Below are 20,660 nucleotides of genomic sequence, written 5' to 3' on the forward strand. Positions count from 1 at the left end.
GTCCCTGGAGAGTGAAATCTGCCTTCCCCATTGAGAACCACATGTCTAGCTGCTAAAGAAAGCAAGTTGAGGAATTTTGCCCTGGGAAAGAATGCTCAGCAACTCACCAAGAGGGTCTGGGAAATGCCGGTCAGATAATAAATTGTATTCCTCTTCTGACGTTAACACCTTTCCACCAGCTGGAAGAATTCGGCTTTTAGGAGCAGTTCCTCTCTGATAGGCCTGGGAAAGAAAAAGCATAAATGAGTGATTTATTTTCCCCACGGGGATTTTTTGAAAATATCAAAAATATTAGAAATAGACAGACCCAGATCCAAACACTCAGAGATAAACAACTCCCACACTAGTCATTGAGTAAGAGCCATTTATTCAAAAACTATGTTGTGTCGAACTGCTAAGTGCAAGGTATTACTTTAGTACTTTTGTGCGATGGTCACAGCATGGTAAATCAGAATCCCTAACCTCAGGGAGATTCACTGAGGTACGTTTCTCAAGTGAGGACACCATAATCTTGGTAACTTCTAGAAATCCTGCACCACACTTACCAGTTGAGACGCTGGCACCTGAATCATTCCAATAACCACACAAGGGTGAGGATACGTACAGACATTTGCTGAACAAAATGCTTGCAGACTGATGACTAATGAGATTGTGGGACAGGTAGCTGCGATCATGGTTGCCATGGATTTTCATCAACAACATAAAAATGTTGCCATGACAAAATATGCCACCACGCTGCCCTCAGAAGTGAGACTGCTTTGCAGTAAAATGATCTGGGTTGGAAGTGCAATATCGTGACATCAGAACGAATTCTGGCCAGCAGACAAAAAGCTTTGCCGGTCAGGAAATGTAAAAGAGGTACAGAGCATTGCTCAAGCACAAAGCAGTTTGTTAAACACATATACCCACAAGGACAAACAGATAAGATAAAACTGACATCTGTGCATCTGATGGCAGGGCTTGTGTCAAGGCAAATTTTGAGAATAACAAGCTAAAAAGCAAATTGAGAATTGAAACTAAGCAAACTGTGGAGCCCCAAATCTAGCCAGGTACTCTTGGGAATAACTCCAGTAATGCTGAACAGGGCAACAAAATCAGAATAACACATTCAACATCAAAAGATAGTGACTGAAGAGGCCCAAAGAAAACAAACTCTTGTCTATCTAAGAAGGTTGTTTTCAGACTTGTAAAAACCAGTAATCAATTGCTTAAGTACACCAGGGACCCAGAACATAACAGAAGAGTTTAAAGTTGGCTCATTCTGATCAAGTTTAGAAGCAGTTCGATTCAGACTGGTTTCAAAGCTAAAATGCGTTTTTGTTACAAGACTCTAAATCTGGGCTTTTATAAACATCATATTACTTAATCCTCAAAACAGTACTATGAACTAGTTATTATCTTCATTTTGTAAATACGGAAAATGAAGCTCAAAGCTCAAAGGTAACTTGTCAATGTCCCATTGATGAGTAGGTGACAAATCCAGGATTCATACCTGGGTCTGTCCAGTCCAGTGAAAGTGTGTAGGAAGTAGGAAGTGATTATCAAATAAGAATGCTTCATTTCTCCTGTTTACTTACCAGCTGAAACTAAACTCTCAATAAAATAACAGGCGATGTAGGCGCTTGATATATAACTTTTAGGTGGTGTGATATAAAAAATACTTTTATAAATTAAAAACAGGATATTATTAAAACTTTTAGAAATTATGGCAAACTGCATGGCATTTTTTTAATTTCCAAAGTTTTTTGTTTTGTTTTGTTTGTTTTGTTTTGTTTTAATTTATTTTTTAAATTTATTGGGGTGACAATTGTTAGTAAAATTACATAGATTTCAGGTGTACAATTCTGTAATACATCATCTATCAATCCCATTGTGTGTTCACCACCCAGAGTCAGTTCTCCTTCCATCACCATATATTTGATCCCCCTTACCCTCATCTCCCACCCCCCACCCTTGTTTTGTTTTTAAAATACTTGGTTATTATAAAATTGTGTAACTGTATCTTAAAAATCCAAACAGGTTCATTTGAAAATGGTGAGCAAATAAATTGAAAGTTGAGGGAGATAGCGTAAAAAATGAAAAGAGGAAAAACACCAAATTTGATTCAAAATGAAACTTCAGTTAGTGCCAAGTATAGTGAAAACCTTAATAAACCCAAGAGCAAGCTCGATGACTGTCTCCTCCCCGTTAGTTCGCAGTAATTATACAAACAACTGCTCTGTATAGGGTGGGGCCAGTGCGTGGCCATATGCTGAGGGCTCCAATGCATTCATTTGTTCAATCTGCACAATAACATGGTGAGGAAGGCATCATGCTCACCATTTTACAGATGAGAAAACTGAGGCTCAAGGAGATTCATGACTTACGGAAGGACACATCTAGTAACTGGAGAAGGTGATGCAAAGCCCACAATATAACCATTTCGCAATACTGCCTCTTCTCAAGCTTCCTTGAGAGGACATTGTAACGTGCCATACAAAATTAAGGTAATTTGTAATTATTATCATTATTATCTGTTGTGTATTGATGATTTGCTTCAGACAGCAAATCGAGTGTTGAATAAAATCCTAATATAGATAAGCAGAGAAAATATTAGCTTAATGAGTGTTGAAAAGAAGAAGACTACCCAAGAAGGCATTGCCTGGTTGCCAATGGAATAAGTGTATACTGTATTTATTTCTATTTCCCATCAGAAATGCGAAGGGAACACATTGGTCTGTCAGTCTGAAGTCTCTTCCTAAAGGTTTAGCATCAAGGGTATTGCTCAGAGTATCAGTGGAGGTTACCTGGCTGCTCTTGAACTTAGAGTCAAGAGAGCAGAGTTTTAAATGTTACCACCTTTAACTGATACATAATAACTTTTCATTTCAAAGGCAGCTTGAGAATCTATGTAGATTAAAAATGTGTACAGTAAGAGCTCTGAAAGGAACCGTTGGGATCTCTAGTTTAATTGAAGCCCAACCTAAACTTTAGTTTTCTAAATGCCCAGTGTTCTTTCCTCTACACCACTATCCTTCCCCTGGGGAAAGAAACGGGAACCAATAAAAACCGAAGTCCTCCAGTGCTAGGTACTTTACATACGTTATCTCATTTGCTCTACATTTTACAGGCAAGAAACAGCATGAGATAACCAGGAAAAAATCAAGTGAAAAAAAAAATCTGTAAGAATAAGAGGAATAAGTATGTGACATGTTCTGAATTCCTAGGAACTTGTGCAAATTCAATCACAATCTTATTAAATAACTCCTCAGCCACTGGCAAGACATGGAGGCACAGAGCAGAGAGGGAGAGATATCAGGACAGCTGAATGATGCTGGGAAGGCTCCTGCACTGGCCACTCAATATAAGCTTCTATTTTCACACTCACTTGCAGTTACTTGTTCAAAGTCTATCTTGTCCACTAGACGACGAGCATCTGTCTCATCTACTGTGAAATGCCCAGGACGCTTTACAACACGTAGCATATAATAAGCACTCAATAAATATCTTTGGACTGAAAGGAGTACCTACGTAAGAGTGACTGCTTATTGAAAGAATCAGTCTTGAAGGAGAGGCCGTGGCCATTGACACAGCCAATGTTTAAGAAAACTGCCAGAACCAACGGTAACGAGAAAACGTCTTACCTCTTTATTCTCATAGCTCTCCACAGCAAAATCATTTTTAACCACGACATATCTCTCCTTCCATTTCTTTGTGTCTTCAGCAAACTGTGTTAGTTCTGCTTCATACAAAACAGTTCCAGGCTCCAGTGGCGGCTTAAAGAAGATGAACACAATTAATTAGCACAACAAAACATAACCTACTATGCTACCACTAAGTCTGTCCATGGCATTTCAAGGAATATTTTAGGAAACCGTCTTGCGCTGAGATCCTGGAGAAATTGTTGCTTCTTTCCCAATCTTCCATACTTCCCTTTCCTACTCCTCCTGACAAAATACAAACGTTTGTCTTATTGACATTTCTGGGATTTCCATTTCCCTCCATTACGCTACAGGAACAGAAGCATATGAAGGGGTTATAGCATAAGGTTATGCCTGGGATACACATGGCACTTCATAAATCCTTGATAAACTGTGGAAGAGAAGGGAGTGAAGCAGTGAAGTATAAGCTGCAGACACCTATCCCCAGGAAATAGACACCGTAACCCTGAATATGCCTTAGGGTTCTGTCCTGAAAAGCGGGAGGGCTAACAGGCTATTCGCCTATTCACCACACCTTCAGGCAGCCTCCAGAGGCAGTGCTCAATGGTTTTCTCAGACCCAAAAGCCCAAACACTTAACCCATCGCCAGGCTTCCCAAGGAGCCCATGTTGGCTCCCCAATGAACACACAAGCAGGCAAGCCAGCAAACCTCAGTTCTACCTCTTCTACTTAAAAGTCTGAGGATTTGTCATTAACATATGTGGTGACATATGTGCTGTCGGAGAGTCTCTTGTGTGAATCCTGGTTAGGTCTTTCAATGGACTAATTGTGTAAGGGATAAGTCCCATCCTGCCTCATGGTGCAATTCCTGTATTATCTCAAAACGTAGGAACGGGCCTCTTGTCTTTCACGTGAATTTACATCTTTTTCCCTTTATTAAACAAATCATAACGCCTTTAGAAACTCATCCCTCCACTTCCAGGCAAGATTTACATGAACCGTACAGAGAAGATGGATATGCTAATCTTTTTAAGAATCGTCTGAGGGATGAAATTAATTCACTTCTGAATCCCAGGGCTTAATATTCCATCCTGACAGACAATGAGGCAGTCTCCTTCCTACCTTACCTCATTAACAGGTAAGAGAGGCTCTCACTGTTCTCTTCAAATGAGATTGAAACCATATATAAGCTAAACTATTTATCATTCTTATACGTGGCATTTCTTAAACTTGGGCCGCTTAACTGGCCCAATTGATATGCTTCTTTAAAATGTGGCCTCACCCTAGACTTACTATATCAGAATCCCTGAGGATGTGGGCTAGAATTTGCATTGCTAACAAGCTTTCTAAATTTGGAGAATCACTGGTCTATGGAGACAACATTGAGTGATTCCTACACATGAAGCGAAATCTACTGATCACCTTACTCAACCTCACAGCAGTAGTTGACCCATTCAATACACCCTCCTTCTTGAAACCCCTCTTTTATTTGCTTTCTGGCACTCTGAACTTCTCCTGATTTTTCTTCTACTCCACAGGCTATTTCTTCTCCATCCATCTTGCTGGATCCTTCTCCTTTTTCTGATCTCCAAATGTTGGAGGATCCAGGGCTTGGTCATGAAACCTCTTCTTTTCTCTGTCTCTGCTCCCCCTCGACCATGACCCATGGCTTTACTACCAGTTATAAGCTAAGAAATCCCTACCCCTTCCCTATCCTCAACCTTTCCACTGAGCTCCAGTTCGGAGCATTCAACTGTCTACTCAACATTTCCACGGGTGTGCGCCAAATGAGTTTCTTAAATTTAACATGGCCAAAAATGAACTCATGATCCCCATGCACCTCTGACTCTTCTATCCAAACGGCAACTCCACACACTCACTTGCTTAGGCTAAAAACCAAGAAGTCATCACTGATTTCTCTCTTCTTCTATTACCGTGTTACCCCAAAAATAAGACCCAGCCGGACTATCAGCTCTAATGCATCTTTTGGAGCAAAAAATTAATAGAAGACCCAGTCTTATTTTACTATGAGATAAGATGGGGTATAATATAATACAATATAATATAATATAATATAATATAATATAATATAATATAATATAATATAATATAATACCGGGTAGAATAGAATAGAATAGAGTAGAATAGCGGGTCTTACATAATATAATATAATACCAGGTCTTATATTAATTTTTGCTCCAAAAGAGGCTTTAGAGCTGATGGTCTGGCTATGTCTTATTTTCAGGGAAACATGGTAAATCACACCCAATCCATTAGCAAGTTGTATCAGCTCTATCTCAAGTATATCTTGACTTGGACCTTTCCGCAGAACCCCTCCCATCGCTATCCTAGTCCGATTGGCCACTGTCCTTCTCTTCGACTACTCCAGTGTCCTCCTCATCAGTCTCCAATTTCCCCTCCTGTCTCTCTCCATAGTTCGTTCGCTATAGAGAGGCCAGAAAGATCACTTAAATTTTAAGTCACTCTGTGTTCAATACCCTCCCAAAACTTCCCATTACACTCAAAACAAAATTAAAAACCCTTTTTGTGGTCTCTGGGTCCCCCCTGGTCTTGTCACTACCTGTCACTCTGCAGTCAATTCTTGTCCCTTCTCTCTTGCTCACACTGCTCTCAGCACACCAGCCTTCCTGATGTGCTAACGAATGCGGCAAGGTCTCTGCACTGCATTTGCCCTTGCGTCTGCCTGAAACACTCTTCCCTCAGGTATTCACACAGCCTACTCTTATTTCACTCCAGTTTCTGCTCAGATGTCATCTCCACAGAGGCCTTCTCTATCTTCTCTAAAATAATACTCCTGCTTTATTTTTCTTTGTAGCATTTATTATCACCTGATGCTCATTTAGTTGTTTATTGTCTGTGTCCTACGTTTGAATATAAGTAGGAAGGCAGAGGAAATTCGTCTTTTTCCCCAGTTCTTGGAATAGGGCCTGGCACTTATTAGGTATCAATACTTATTTGTTAAGGTTGTGTAGAATTATTATAATGGAGCAAAGGAGAAAGAATAAGTTAGGAGATTAGAAGAGGAAATCACATTTGATCAATGACCAAAATAAACATGCTCATAGCACAAGGTACTAAAATCATGACTTTTTTTAAACTGAGCTTTACTACAGCAAGTCAAATTTTCTAATACCAAAGCATCAGTGTGGGGAAAACATAATAAAATTGGATCATGCTAGTTTTGTTTTTCTACTATGGATTACACCATCAACAAGAAATCATACGTCTAACTTACAGGTAAATAGAGTTTTTTGAGCAAGAAATGAGCTGAGAACACATTTTTCAAAAGCAACCATTCAAATGATTGTTTATTCAGATATACTATGAGTTATAAAGCATTCCTCAGTGAGCAAAACATGTAAAGAAACCAAATGTCCACGAGTTACCTTGGTCTTCAAAAACTGTGACGTCAAGTCTCTTTGCTGCTCTACTTCACTGCGCATGTGGTTGCAGAAAGCCACAGAGTACTGGCGACTGTAGAAGGGGCTGAAGTTTTTGACAGCAGCCTCAGTTTTCCCTGGGGAAAAAAAAAAGGAAATTGGAATTAAGAAAAGGAGCATTCTCGCAGAATAGACACACATCTACATAATTGTATAAACACCCCTCAGGGCTCCCTAACACCGTTTTCCCACAAATACATGAGCCCACCTGTCCTGAGAACATGCTACACATGCCTTTACCTCTCTCTCCCCTTCTGACCTCATCCTGAGAGACTCTGCTGTCCCTAAGGGCCATCCATCCAGTAACCAATAGAATTTTATGTCATTTTACACCAACAAGCCATCGCCACGGCCATAAACTCAGCCATCCTTCTAATCCTTCCACAGCCACCGTTCTACCTCACCCGGGTCTCCACTGCCACGTGCTCTTCATTCTATCTCCTTTCAGTCAACTCCTACACAGCAATAATCCAGGGCCCATCATTTCAGCTCTGTACACACATCACTCCCTTCGTCTTCAGATCGCTAAGGCTCTTCCTCTTGTCTTGCTGATCCACAGCCCTGGATGAAAACTCAAGAAACTACTTCTTCTAGTTCTACCCATATGTTTTGGGTTTAAAATTCGTTGTCATTCAGACCATTTTGGAATTGTCAGGAGGTAGAGGGGAAAGCTTTGCTTTAAGAGTCTGAAGACCTGCGTTCTGGTCCCAATTCTAGCCATTCTTTCTCTCCAGGCTCCAGGGTGCCTAACTGTAAAGGAAGGTGCTCGCCAAGGAAAGTTCACACTTTCCTTGGAATCTTTGTGACATTGAAGCATAACCATGGAAGTACAGCTGCCGCACAAGAGTGACCAAAAATTGCAATATACTGTCTCCGCACCAGAAGAAAATAAAGCTGAGACTCAACCGTGTGGGGACAGCTCAAGGACTTGAGATGGAGGAAGAGGGAAGAGTCAGGCCCTGGGAATATTCTTGAGCGTTTGCAACCTGTACTTAGCTTTGGAGAGTGGGGTAGTTGCAAAGAAGGGAAAGAAGAATGAGAAATAGAGGCGAAAGAGAAAAGGAGTATTCTGAAGCAGATTGGAAATTGCCAGAACCTTCTGAGGAGTTGCTACAGGATACAGAAATAAATACAGGCCCATGGACTGTGCTTACAAGCTCTTCGTTCTTGGAGTAAGATATTTAACTTGAGAAAAAATAAACGCGACATAACATTCCAAACTATTTGTAAATACTTTTGTGTGAACTTGGCATAATTTTTGTTTTCAAATTTGATATTACAGTCAGCAAAGAAATATTAAAGTACAACACACTGGCAAGATTTGTTTAGAGCTATTATGCATGCAAAATTTCAAAAATAAGTGAAGAGTTCTAACCACATAGGTTGAGATACTCAATACAAGAAACTTGAATCCATGGCTGCCAGCTTCTACCCTACAGAATCACAGGCCAAACATCCATAGTGCATGAATAGTCTTTTTATGGAGAAGCCTACTTTAGCTCAGGCATTTCGGTCTCACGTATGAGGCAAAGGGAAATTCTTGCTTATTTCCTCAAAACAATGACATTTTCTGGTCAGATTTATGCGCTTTAATAATTAATACTTGTAAGGTGCTTTCAGACCCACTAATAATAACTTCTGTGAAAATGCAAATGAAAGTTCCCATGATTTGAATCAGGCATGCTTTTGCTTGATCTGTGAGTTTATGGGATCATTATTAATCAATATTTGCACAATACTTTAATACTCTCAGGCTTTATAACTGTCTAATTGGCTATTATTTTTATTAGCTTTTATGTAGTGCATAAACAAGAAAATTCTATATCCTGGTCTATAATTTTCTTACACAGGAGTGGGACGTCTTTGAGAATTCTCACAATGACAGTGAACCTCACCTTCGTGAAACATATAAACGATCAACAAAATTTGCCCTTTAGGTCTAAGTACGCACTCTTTGGCCTAGCAGAAAAGCAGCCTGTTAATTTCTGATGCTAATTTTTGCCCTCTTGCAGGAACTTGGGTTTCAATGAAAGGAGTTGGATGTCATTTTATGATGAGCTCTACAAAGCTTGAAACCAGATTTCCTGCCACATTACTAAGCTTCCCTCAAGGACGCCCAGCTTCTGCTGAGGTGCTACAATGCCACCACTCCCTCCCAATGTATGAGAAAAATGCTTCCGTGATTTGAATATTACATATGGTACCATCAACGCATCATCCACCAGGCAACACATAAAAAGGGGATTAAAGCTCCTTTGGGTGATTAACCTAATGACTGGTTCAAAATGTGAATAAAACAGCTGACAACGTCACACGTTCTCGGGGAAAGAGAACCTAAAGCAAATCCCAAAATGGATGGAGCTTTTAGATTAAGCCTATCTAAACCCAAATAAAGGAAAGAAAACCCAATGTAGGGATCTTGACACTTTGAGAAAAGCCTGGTGCTAGGACAAAATACCGCTGTGGTTAGGAAGACGGACTCTGATGTCAGACAGACATGGGTTTGTGTCCCATCTCTGCTAGTTACCAGCTGTGGTACCTCATGCCAGTTACTTCCTCGTGTATAAAATGAAGACAAGAGGAGCAATCTCATAGTGTTATTGTAATTATGTGAAATAATGCAGTACAGTGCTTAGCACTGCAGCTGGCACATAGAAAGTTTTCAACAATCCACAGTAATTAAATCGATGATGATAATGGGGATGATGGGGCCTCCAAGCCAACTACCAAGGGACTGTCCTGAAGCTGAACTTCAGGAATCTAGGAGAAGCCCAAAGCAGGCTGTCTGATGTAATTCTTTAACTGGGGCCATCGTGCCCACACAGAACAGAGGTCCCACGCATGGCAGATTCACAACAAATACAACCGACATTTTCACAGATGTTTCAGGAACACTTATCAGCACATAAGAGGCCCTGAGTGCATCCCGGAATTAAAACCAACTAAATGAAACTTTGGCGTTAATGAGCCAAAGCAAATGCATGAGTTCATAGCTGTCATATTGAGCCTCTCTTTGAGCCTCAATTTTCTCGCCTGTAAAATGGACATAAGAGACACCTATTCCACAGGGTTTTCTCTGGATTAAATGAAATAGTCTGCAGGTAGAAAAATGTCTAGAGCAATGCCTGATACACTGATTGCTCAATAAATGTTGACTATGATTTAATATTCCACCAAGAAATCATTCGAATAAAGTGGGTCAGCCCCAGGGGTGTGACCATAAAATAACTTCCACTGAAACCAGCCTGTGTCCACAGTGTTCCAGATTCTTCAGTACTGAATTCCCTTCATTCCCCACCGAACCTTCCAGTTTCGTATCATCTTCCCTTTCCTACACTGTTTGTAAAACATAGTGCCAGGACTTTCCTAAAAGTAAGTTACTCAATAATACAAAGACTAGAACCAATGGAAGGGTTTCTTACACATTTTGTTACCCCAGTATTTCTGGCACATATTTCTCCTAATCCTACTCAATTGTTGCCGCCTGCTCTGGGATACTGTTGGCACAATTTTTTTTGACCCGGCTGCACAAAACACCCTTCAGGGACATTATCACTGAAGCTAAAAGAAGCTTCTTTGACAACTCTGCTCACAACACTTAGTTTCAGTTCAAATTTGTAAGAGTTAAGAAAAGTATTATATCTTCTGGCCCTTTCAAAACCATTTGAATTCATATAGGTTCAAAAACTCACTGTTATTTGATTCCTTCTTCCTCACGTTTTTATTCAATTATCAGATCTTGTCACTTCTATTTGCACAATACTTTTTTTAAAATTAAAGTTTATTGGGGTGACAATGGTTAGTCAAGTTACATAGATTTCAGGTGTACAATTCTGTAATACATCATCTATATATCACATTGTGTGTTCACCACCCAGTCAGTTCTCTTTTGCACAACATTTCTTGAATTCACCCCCTTTCCCCCCATCCCAACCACCACACCTTAAATCAAGTCTTTATTATCTCTTTAATGATATTGTAAAAGTCTCTTCATCTGCCCTATCTCAGCATCACAGCAGAGCCAAAAAAAAACCTTACTAGCTCTCAGCTCTAAAAGAGGAACAAAAAAGTCAACGCCAGAGGAGGATCCTGCAGGGTTATGGGACATAGCCAAAGCTTGGTCTGTGTGGCAGAGGCAGATTCTGGGAAGTGGACAGAGTAAGTTCAGAGCTGATGGAGCAGAGCAGGAGAGGCTGAATCCAAGCCAACCACCATGGTCCCACTCAAGAGAAAGCTGGCACAAGTTATCAAGACCCAGATGTTAGAGTGGGGAACTGTCCTCCAGAACCATTAATGCTCCTAGGGAACTCTTTTGAAAGCCCTAAGAGGTACACCTCAAGTCGTAGAGGCACAATCAATCCTCTGTGTCCTGGCCTGACAAGCTTCGTTTGACATGTTGCTTCAACACCATGTCATGACCTTCATAAAAACGTTCAAGAGTTCCCTACTGCCTGAAGTACTAACCACTTAGCCTGGCCCCAAAGCCCTGGGATCTGGCCCCAAGTATCCTTATTTCCCACCTCCTCAAACTGCCTCCTTGTCTTCTGTATATGCCCATGTCCTCACGCCTCCTTCTCCCCTTAAATGCCCTGCCAGCCACTCTCAGACCCTTCAAGCCCAGACGGCAATCCCAACCCAAGGAGAAGCCTTTTTGGCTCTCCCCAGCTGAAAACCATCTTATCTTCTTTTGCATTCTCCCCAAACTGTGCACCACTTTTGCTACAGCTGTTTAAATACAGCTTATCCCTCCTCCAAGGGGATACTGTAACTATGTACTCAGTGGATATTTGTTGAATGAATGAAAGAATGGCTGTGTACATATTTAAGAGTTAAAGCAAAGTACAATGCATTGCAATCATGAAACCCATGTCAATACCCAAAGAGAGGAGAAAAGCACAGTTCTCAGCTCGAATATTTATTGTTCAAAATATATACTCTCAAAGCTCAACTGATTTGTTTTTTTTTTTTTTAAATCAGACTCTTAATCTGATTAATTCCTTTTAGGCTTTTAAATGAATTTTGTCCTTGAAATTATACGTGGGGAGTTATGTACACACGAAAGCCTTTTTGTTTTTTCTCTTGACCTGTCTGTAAACATGGGACGTATAAAGGGTCTAGGGTAAAACTTATGTGAAGTCTGAAGAGCCCAAAAGGTTTGCATAGTTTCTCATTCTAGAAGGTTCTTTGTTAACCTTGCAGTTCTGTAGCAGTTGAATTCTAATTTTAACATTAGTTTTCTTTTTGAAAGATACTGTTTATAGTGGATTACTCTTAGTTTCTCCATCATTCCCAGTGTCAAAGCAACTATGATATATTCTTCTCTGAAATACACAGATTCCTTCCTGTTTAGAAAATCAGCTCATAAGTACAGAAAGATATAAAAAACCCAAACACTATTTCTGCGATATTTCCTTCTAATCTATTTTACAATTTTTTTTAATAGTTGAGATTATTGTATTTTGTATCCACTTTTATTTACTTAACATTTCACTTTTAGTTTTCCTATGACAGCACCAAAAAAAAAAAAAATCACAGTTTTCAGATGTTACATTTTTATTGTTACTGTGAAGGAGAAAAATACAGAATTTTTAAAAAATACGTTTATTTTTAACAAACTGGCTGTTTCCCTGGAACTGAGGTAAATCCACATAGGAGCAGAGGGTTAACCAGACCTTTCGCACAGTGTCTTAAGACCCATTGAGGTTTTAGGTGAATATGAATTTGGAGGAACAAGAGAAGTGGCTCTAAAAATAAACCATTTTTAATATTTATAAAATCGAGTATAATATCCACGATTGTTTATCTTTCCTGGAGTTTCTCCAATTATAATAGTTTAAAAGTCCTGATGAATTATAACATCAGCTTTAGTCTCAGATTTCTAAGCACCATCACTTTGCACCTTAGGGTGGAAAAATCAGAAATCCCAATTCACAATACAAAGGGGCAAAAATCTAATTACACAGAATAATGCCCGAGGACTCGCTCTTTCTTCTAGTAAATACCTTAGAGAATGGGGATAAATTGGATTTTCTATAATTGAACTAAGTTGTGTGTTTATTTTTTTAAGCACACTTATTCTTAGTGTTTGAGTGACAGGTTTTGGAACAGACTGTACTAAGAAAAGTCCAAAAAAAAATCTTCCCAGGGCAACCTTGATGCCAGCAAGTCCCTACATTCTACCCGACAGAAACTCCACTTTAAGCTGAAAATAAGAGACATACGAATATAAACCAATTTATGTTCTCTGTGATTTATTTCAGATGTTAATCCACGGAAGAGAAACACACAAACACTTATGTTCCCAAAGCTTATATTAAATATATCAAAGTCATTCTAAGACCCTCTCCAGATTCAGAAAGCAACTGGATAAAAAGCAGACGTGCTTAGGTACAAACAATAGAATAGTTTCCTGGTTTCCAAAACTTACATTCATGGAGATCCAAAACTGTTGAGTTAGGCTTGCAGTATACTTGACCTTGGACTGTTAGAAACTCAATTTTCCCCAGTCCCTGTTCTAAAAGTAGGCCAGCATCTTTAATTTGGCCTTGAAATTTAACTCATTAAGGGCATTCAATAAATCCACCTATACTTACAGATAGTCTAAAAAGGACTAGGTACCAGCTGCAATGGGTGAGGCAGACGATAAAACAGTTTTCTACAAATGATCACAGCCAGTGAAATAAATTAAGGTTCCCATCTGCACTACATATTTAGAAGAACAATACCTTCACAGGTTAATATAGGTAAGAGAAATTAAGGAAGGAAAAATACACCACCATTTTGTAAGTCACAATTCTTATTATCTTATTCTATGAAAAAAATAAAAACCTCCCTGTGATCAGGTATTCCATAACAACTTTCTAGAACTCTAAGACCTTATCTGTGGTCTCCTCTTTTTTAGAGCAAGAAACCAAGAGTACTGTTAGAAAAATATATATGCCCGTACTTTCATGCACACATCTTTCTTTCGCCATAATTAGGTTGAAGCTGACTTTAAATGTTCTTCCATTTCATTTGGAAAAAAAGTGCTTGGAAATTTTCAAGATTATGTAGCCATTACCTCACAGCATGCCTCCAATTTTCTTATGACACATCTGATGAGAATAAATCTTGTTTATTTTGCCACTTCTCTAAGCTGTCTAATGTCCCCTAAGGAAGCTATAGATTGGCTGTCTTTTTCTTTACAAAAACGAGAGGGAAGAGTGTGAAAAAGAAAATTAAACCAATCTGACACAGCTACTTTTTCAGAAAGCGTCACAGGAACCATGAATTCAAGAGGAATAATAATATATTTGCTCATTAGACAACCATTTCTGGTTTTGAAGAAAATATACAACTGAAACTCAGAAACTGAAATAATGAGATTCCCTTTGCTCTCTTTGAGCCTAATTAGAGTTAGTAATTTTTCTTCTGCACATATCTTATCATAGGTGCTCAGATTTTTCCAAAATCCTGAAAATATTCTTTACTTTGAGCTTGCAACCATGCAAATTAAAACAACAGGCACATGAAAAGAAATCAGGCCAGACTTAAAATAAACCAGGCACCAAGTCTAGGAATTTTACTAAGTGATTCTCCTTCCAACACAGTAAATCTGGTGTCTCCTCCAGGTTTCTCTTTTATTTTTCCTAACTATATTCTTTCTTTTTCCTTCATTCTATTTTTCCACTTTTCTTCTCTCCACATGGAAGTATATTTATTTGAAATGATTTCTATTATACTTTCTCCTTTGTGCTCAAGAATCTATGCCATTAATGTTAAAAAAAGAAAAAAAAGCATTTCTAGGGGGGCCTGGATATGCTTACGTTGTGTTAATCTAGGAATATGGGTAGTAACAATAGGAAATAAATGGACTTGGCTAGGACAGTGAAAGGTTGTGGCATTGCTGGACTTGGGGAGGTACAGGAAAAACTCTGTAAACTATTCACCATTTTGCAGGCCAGCTGACGTTTTGAAACTACTTACAAGGCAGATAAAAGACTCATTAGCAAGAATTCTCTTAGCGTGTTCTAACTTATCCTCACAAGAACTTAGGAACTGCCAAAACGATTCTGACTTCTGTCCACTTGATTCGGTCAGGCACTCAGTCCTCTGAATACAGTTTTCTTGATAACAACCCAAACATCTCCAATAATCAAGTCTGACCTAGCACAGTCCGAACGATAGCTAATTACATAGACACATTTTGCATTTTTGACAATTGAAATGGTTGACAGTTAGTGGATCTATTCAGCACTACATTTAAAAATTCTTGAGTAATGTACATTAGTGAAAACTTATCCAAAAATTATTGTATGTGATGTTCTAAAAAGAGATAGAAAAAAAAGAAAAAACACAACCCACCCAAAACCTCGATAATACTAACTATTTAGATAGTCCCAAGTTCTTTAAAAATCACCCCCCCTTTTTTTTTCCCTATGGAAATAGCTCTTCTATAAAGTGAGTTCATACAGTACTTAATAAATGTACTGGGACCTCATAAGACTAGCTCTGCTGAGAGTCCAAGCCTCACAAATGAGATTCACTTACTTGAAACTAGTCATTATATGCATCAAGGGGGGTTAAATATAAAGTAGAACTTAAATAACTGAGACTACCTCCCAGAATACACCTAAGAAAGCAGCGTGAGTTCATCTGGATGGCAGCACAGACGTGCCAAGGTCAAACACATTCCAACTTTGATGAAAAGACCAAAGATTATAGACTTCTCAAGCTGGATAGGATTAGACTGGTTATTTCCAACCCCCTCCTATTTTCACATCAAGAAATTAATTGGCCCCTGATCACAAAACTAGTTAGTAATGGAAAATTTATGGAAAAAAAAAAGTCAGTGTTTTTTAATAGTTTTTCTCTCTACTTACACTACATGGATTTTTATGGAGGAATCCAAGCAGTTCTTTCTATTAATGGAGGAATGTAAGTACTCTTTGGTAATAAAAACCACATTGTCAAGAAGCCTTGTGAAACGATCTTAAATTTGGGTAAAAAGATGATGTTATGGTTAACTTTATGTGTCAACTTTACTGGGCCATGAGGGGGAGTGGGCAAATATTTGGTCAAACATTATTCTGGATGTGTCTGTGTGGGTGTATCTAGATGAGGTTAGTATTTGAATAGGTAAACTGAGAAATGAAGATTGCCTCCCCCAATGGACCTCATCCAACCAGCTGAAAGCCTGAACAGAACAAGAAGGCTGAGTAAGAGGGAATTTCCTCCTATTTGCCTGCCTTGAGCTGGGACATTGGCTTTTTCTGGCCTTCCGACTTGGACTAAAATATTGGCTCTTCCTGAGTCTCTAGCCTGCCAACTTTTAGACTGGAGCGATGCCATCTACTCTTCTGTGTCTCTAGCTTACTGACCTCAGATCTTGGGACCTGTCAACCTCCATAATTGGCACGAGTCAATTCCTTGTTAAAAAGAATCTCTCCTTCTCTCTCTTTCTCTCTCTCTTTCTCTTTCTCTTCCCCCCACCCCTTCCCTCCTGCCCGCATTGGTTCTGTTTCTCAGGAGAACCCTACGTAATACAGATATAATCAGTTGAAATACATGATTGAGTCCCAACACAATTATCAACTTATTTAATGTGTATTAAACTATTGGATCAATAACAAGTTAAAAGCAACGCAAATGCCTAGTGCTTCAATGTAATGAGTTCTTAATTTATCAGTATAATCAGCATGCCGATGAGTTTCAGAATACACTCTGAAATACATGGACTCTGTATTTAAAACATTCCATTAAGTGATTTATGAAGGACAATAAAAGCATTTGGCTCAGGTTCATCCCCATTGGCAGAAGTTGCCAGCAAGAAGGCAGAGACCCAGCATAGCTCTGAGCATGAGGGAAACGAGTTGACCTTATCTGAGTACCCCTTAATCTTGTTCATGTGTTCTAATTAAGTGGCATCACCGTCTCAATTAGAGCTGCACAGTCTTTGTTAGCTAATAACATTTCCCTGGGAAATGCACTAAGTAGATTTTCTTACCTACTGATTAAGAATCTGCTTTGCACCAAATTAAGGTTAAAAGCGATTGCTATGGACCAGCCCAGTCATCCACATGATATTTGAAATGTCTTTTGAACACAGTTTCTCTGGTCTCTTCTCTGTGTCCTACTTTACAGGAGCCAAAAGATGAGATATGTTGAAGTATAAACCATTAATAACAAGGGTTTTGTGTATGTGTGTGTTTTCTTTAATTATGAACTATTTCAAACATACAGAACAGTAAAGTGAGTAACATATATCTCCACTAGCCAGCTAAATAAAATCTTAACATTATGCCATATTTGCCTCAAAAAAAAAAAGTGAACAAAACACTATAGCTACATTTGTAGCCCCATCTCCCTTGCTCTACATCACTACCAGGTACCACTATGCTCCAAGTAATGTTTATTCCTGTAAGTCATTTTAGACTCTTACAACATACATATGTATCCATAAATAATTAACAGCATTGTTATGCATATTTTCAAACTTGACTCTACCTGTCAGTCTGCAGCTTCCTTTTTTTTTTTTCCCCCCATATTATTACAGATAGATAGATAGATACCACATAGATGGGATATTTAATTCTAGTTTATTCTTTTTGTAACTAAAGTTTATTGGGGTGACCATAGTTAGTAAAGGTACATAGGTTTCAAGTGTACAATTCTGTAATACATCATCTACATATCGCATTGTGTGTTCTAGTTTATTCTTTTTAACTGCTACCTATACTTCTATACATATACTACAATCTGCTTCCTTGGTGATGGACCTCTCACTTGTTTCCTCTCCTTTTTGCTCTTGGGACAATGTTGGTGTTTTGGTTGGAACAACAATGAATTTGTGATTGTTATGAGGCTAACTGATGGCTTTATGATAGAATCTCCCCGTCAAAGACTGCTGCAAGCCCCTACAGCACTTATGTGCAAACCAGGTCAAGGTACCCATCCTCAAGGCAGACAAGCTGCCTGAGCGAAGAATGCAGCACAGGCTAGATTTCAGTCCCTTCTTGCCTCTCCTTAGTTAGGAGCCTTGTGCCATGAATTTAATTAAAATGGGCAAACTGCCCTCTAGAGTAGTTACACCATTTTGCACTGCCACCAGTATCATATGAGATTGTCATTTACGCACAGACTCACCAGAAGCTTATTCTCAAACCTTTTCTACTTTTGCTAACGAGAGGTAGCTCTTTTGTGCAGATATAGTTACTAAACACCAAGACATCATCCCACGTACCTGAGCTATGTTCTCCAGGAAAACTGGAAAGAGGTGATAGATAGTGGGAAGAACTATGCCCAGTATAGAGAGTTGGAATGTACATTGTATAGTCTCACAAAAGAAGTGCGCAAAATGGCAGGTAGGTATAACTAATACTGTCTTTTCACTTCCATATTATAATTTAACTGATAATTTATCTTATGAACATTGCATATTTTTGTAGGCCAGCCTGGAAATCAACCAACTGTTACAATATTGTCTCTACAGGACAAGGCATTCCAAAAGCCAAACCACTGACATAATTGAAACATTTGGAGTACATGAAGGGCTGTGTAGATAGGAGAAGAGAAACTGTTATTTCTAAGTTGCAAAAGGGAAACATTTTAATAGTAGATGCTCTCTTGGGCCGGTGGACTTCCTGTGGTTGGCTGACTGTGGATCAGAGGTCGGTTGCTTTCAAGGATGCAAATCTGACTTATTGGGCCATCAGATTAGTGGTGGCCATCTGTCTGCATCCCCCCAAGTACGTCACCATTTGAGGTTTCCACCAAGCACTCTCAGAGGGCCCATTCGGTTTCAGAACCAACACCCCAAATAGGAGGCTTCTGGGGTTTCAGATACATCTGGAGAAGGTTGGTTTAGTCCCAGCACAGAGCAAATTCTCAAGCCTTTCCCTTGGCCAGATCCATCCTCTGCTGAACAAAGCAGGACTTACAGTGACAAAGATTCCATTTCAGAGAGGTGTAAGTCCATTAAGTTGGTTCCACTATTTATTAATGTATGACCTTAGGCAAGTTACTTTATCTCTAGGACAGGGTTGTTTAATAGAAATGTCTGTCATGATGAAGAGATTCTACACCTGTTCTGTGTAGTATAGCAACGGAGCACTTGAAATGTGGTTACTGTGACTGAGACGCTGAATTCATATTTTAGTCAGTTTTAGTTAACTTTAATTATAATAGCCACATGTGGCCAATGGCTACCATGCTGAGTAGTGCGGCTCTAGAGAAGCCTCATGTCTTCATCTCAAAATGCGGATAAAAATCACCATCTCAGTGTGTTCCTTAATATTACTGGTTGTAAGATTCTCCTAGGCTGCCTGATAAAAAAATATATACGAAATTCCATGCCCTACCCCACACCCACTGAATCAGAATGTACGTAAGACTAGAGATCCTGTCTTGCCAATATGTTCTTCCGGTTGATTCTTATGATAGTTAAGATATTTAATAACAGTAACGAATAATAGATACTGATATTTGTAAGCAAGAGCAACACTCCTGGCACAGCATACACCCCTGAGGGAGAAGCCACCTGCTCTGGAGAAGTCAGTTTTTGTGCTGACACAGGTGCCTGCTAGTGTTGAAACCCCAAAATAAGCCACTTTGACATAAAGGTAATTTTGAGCTGCAGGCATTCAGAATCAGCAAATGCAAGCAGAGCTCTTTGCCCTCCCCCCGGCCACTGCCTAAAAGCAGGACATACATTTCCAGTTGTGAACATGTTCCCCTTCCCTTCTCCCACAGCAGGAGGAAGAAAACAACCATTATTGCGACAGACAGAAAGTTGGCACCTAGATAGGTCTGCACAAACAAATCTTACTAAAATAACCCTTCACTGCTATTAGTCTCCCCCATATATTTACCTTTCTACAATTTACTGCCCCTGAAAGCCCAAATCCCTTTTCCGTTGTCTTGTCATTTCTCCACAAATTTATCACCCTTTGTTAAGATGGTATATTAAGCCCCAAATTCTAACTACTCCTTTGAGATACTCAACACTCCCACATGTGTATGTATGTATACACATAAACACATGTGTGTTTTTACCCTGTTACTCTTTGTTCAATTCAAATCACAGGCCCCAGGCGCTGAATTTAAAAGGTTAGGGGGAACTTTTATTATCTTCCCCTACCAAACCCAATTCAAAGCGCTCTGATGTAAGGTAAGACAGTCTAGTTTTAAAACTTCTCCGTGTGTGTGGGGAGAGGGGAGGTTTCCACAACCTGAGGGCACTTTACCAGTTTTCCTTTGTTCCTTTGTAACGGGAAGAAATAGAACAATATACGGTATGAATCTGATGGTGGGCAGCTTGAAGGCTGGATGATGTCGACTTTATTTGATGGGATAGATTATATTGAAAATCTCATGAAGAGACTTGGAAATCTGGGAGGTAAGAGAAAACTACTAACATGTAACTATGCCATCAAGGTAATTTGAAAAACAGAAGTGTGTGTGTGTGTGTGTGTGTGTGAGAGAGAGAGTGAGAGAGAGAGAGAGAGAGAGAGAGAGAGAGAGAGAGAGAGAGAGAGAGAGAGAGAGAAAGGTTGAAAGAAAAGTTATGCATAGCAAAGTC

At 39.3% G+C, this 20,660-nt stretch overlaps 1 protein-coding gene across 2 annotated transcripts in view; it reads right to left on the minus strand.

Moving 5' to 3' along the window:
- Nucleotides 1-20,660, minus strand: part of NIBAN1 (niban apoptosis regulator 1) — a 167,894-nt gene that overhangs the window by 67,215 nt on the left and 80,019 nt on the right. For both annotated transcript variants that reach the window (XM_019738093.3, XM_019738092.3), the window contains exons 2-4: nt 7,049-7,179; nt 3,624-3,755; nt 108-222 (exon numbers count right to left, since the gene is read on the minus strand). In XM_019738093.3, the coding sequence (XP_019593652.3) occupies nt 108-222; nt 3,624-3,755; nt 7,049-7,179 (378 nt within the window). The remainder of the gene's footprint in view (nt 1-107; nt 223-3,623; nt 3,756-7,048; nt 7,180-20,660) is intronic.

This window comes from Rhinolophus sinicus, chromosome 11 (assembly GCF_057876585.1).
Source record: "Rhinolophus sinicus isolate RSI-liver-muscle chromosome 11, RSI-T2T, whole genome shotgun sequence".
NCBI classification, from domain to species: Eukaryota; Metazoa; Chordata; class Mammalia; order Chiroptera; family Rhinolophidae; genus Rhinolophus; species Rhinolophus sinicus.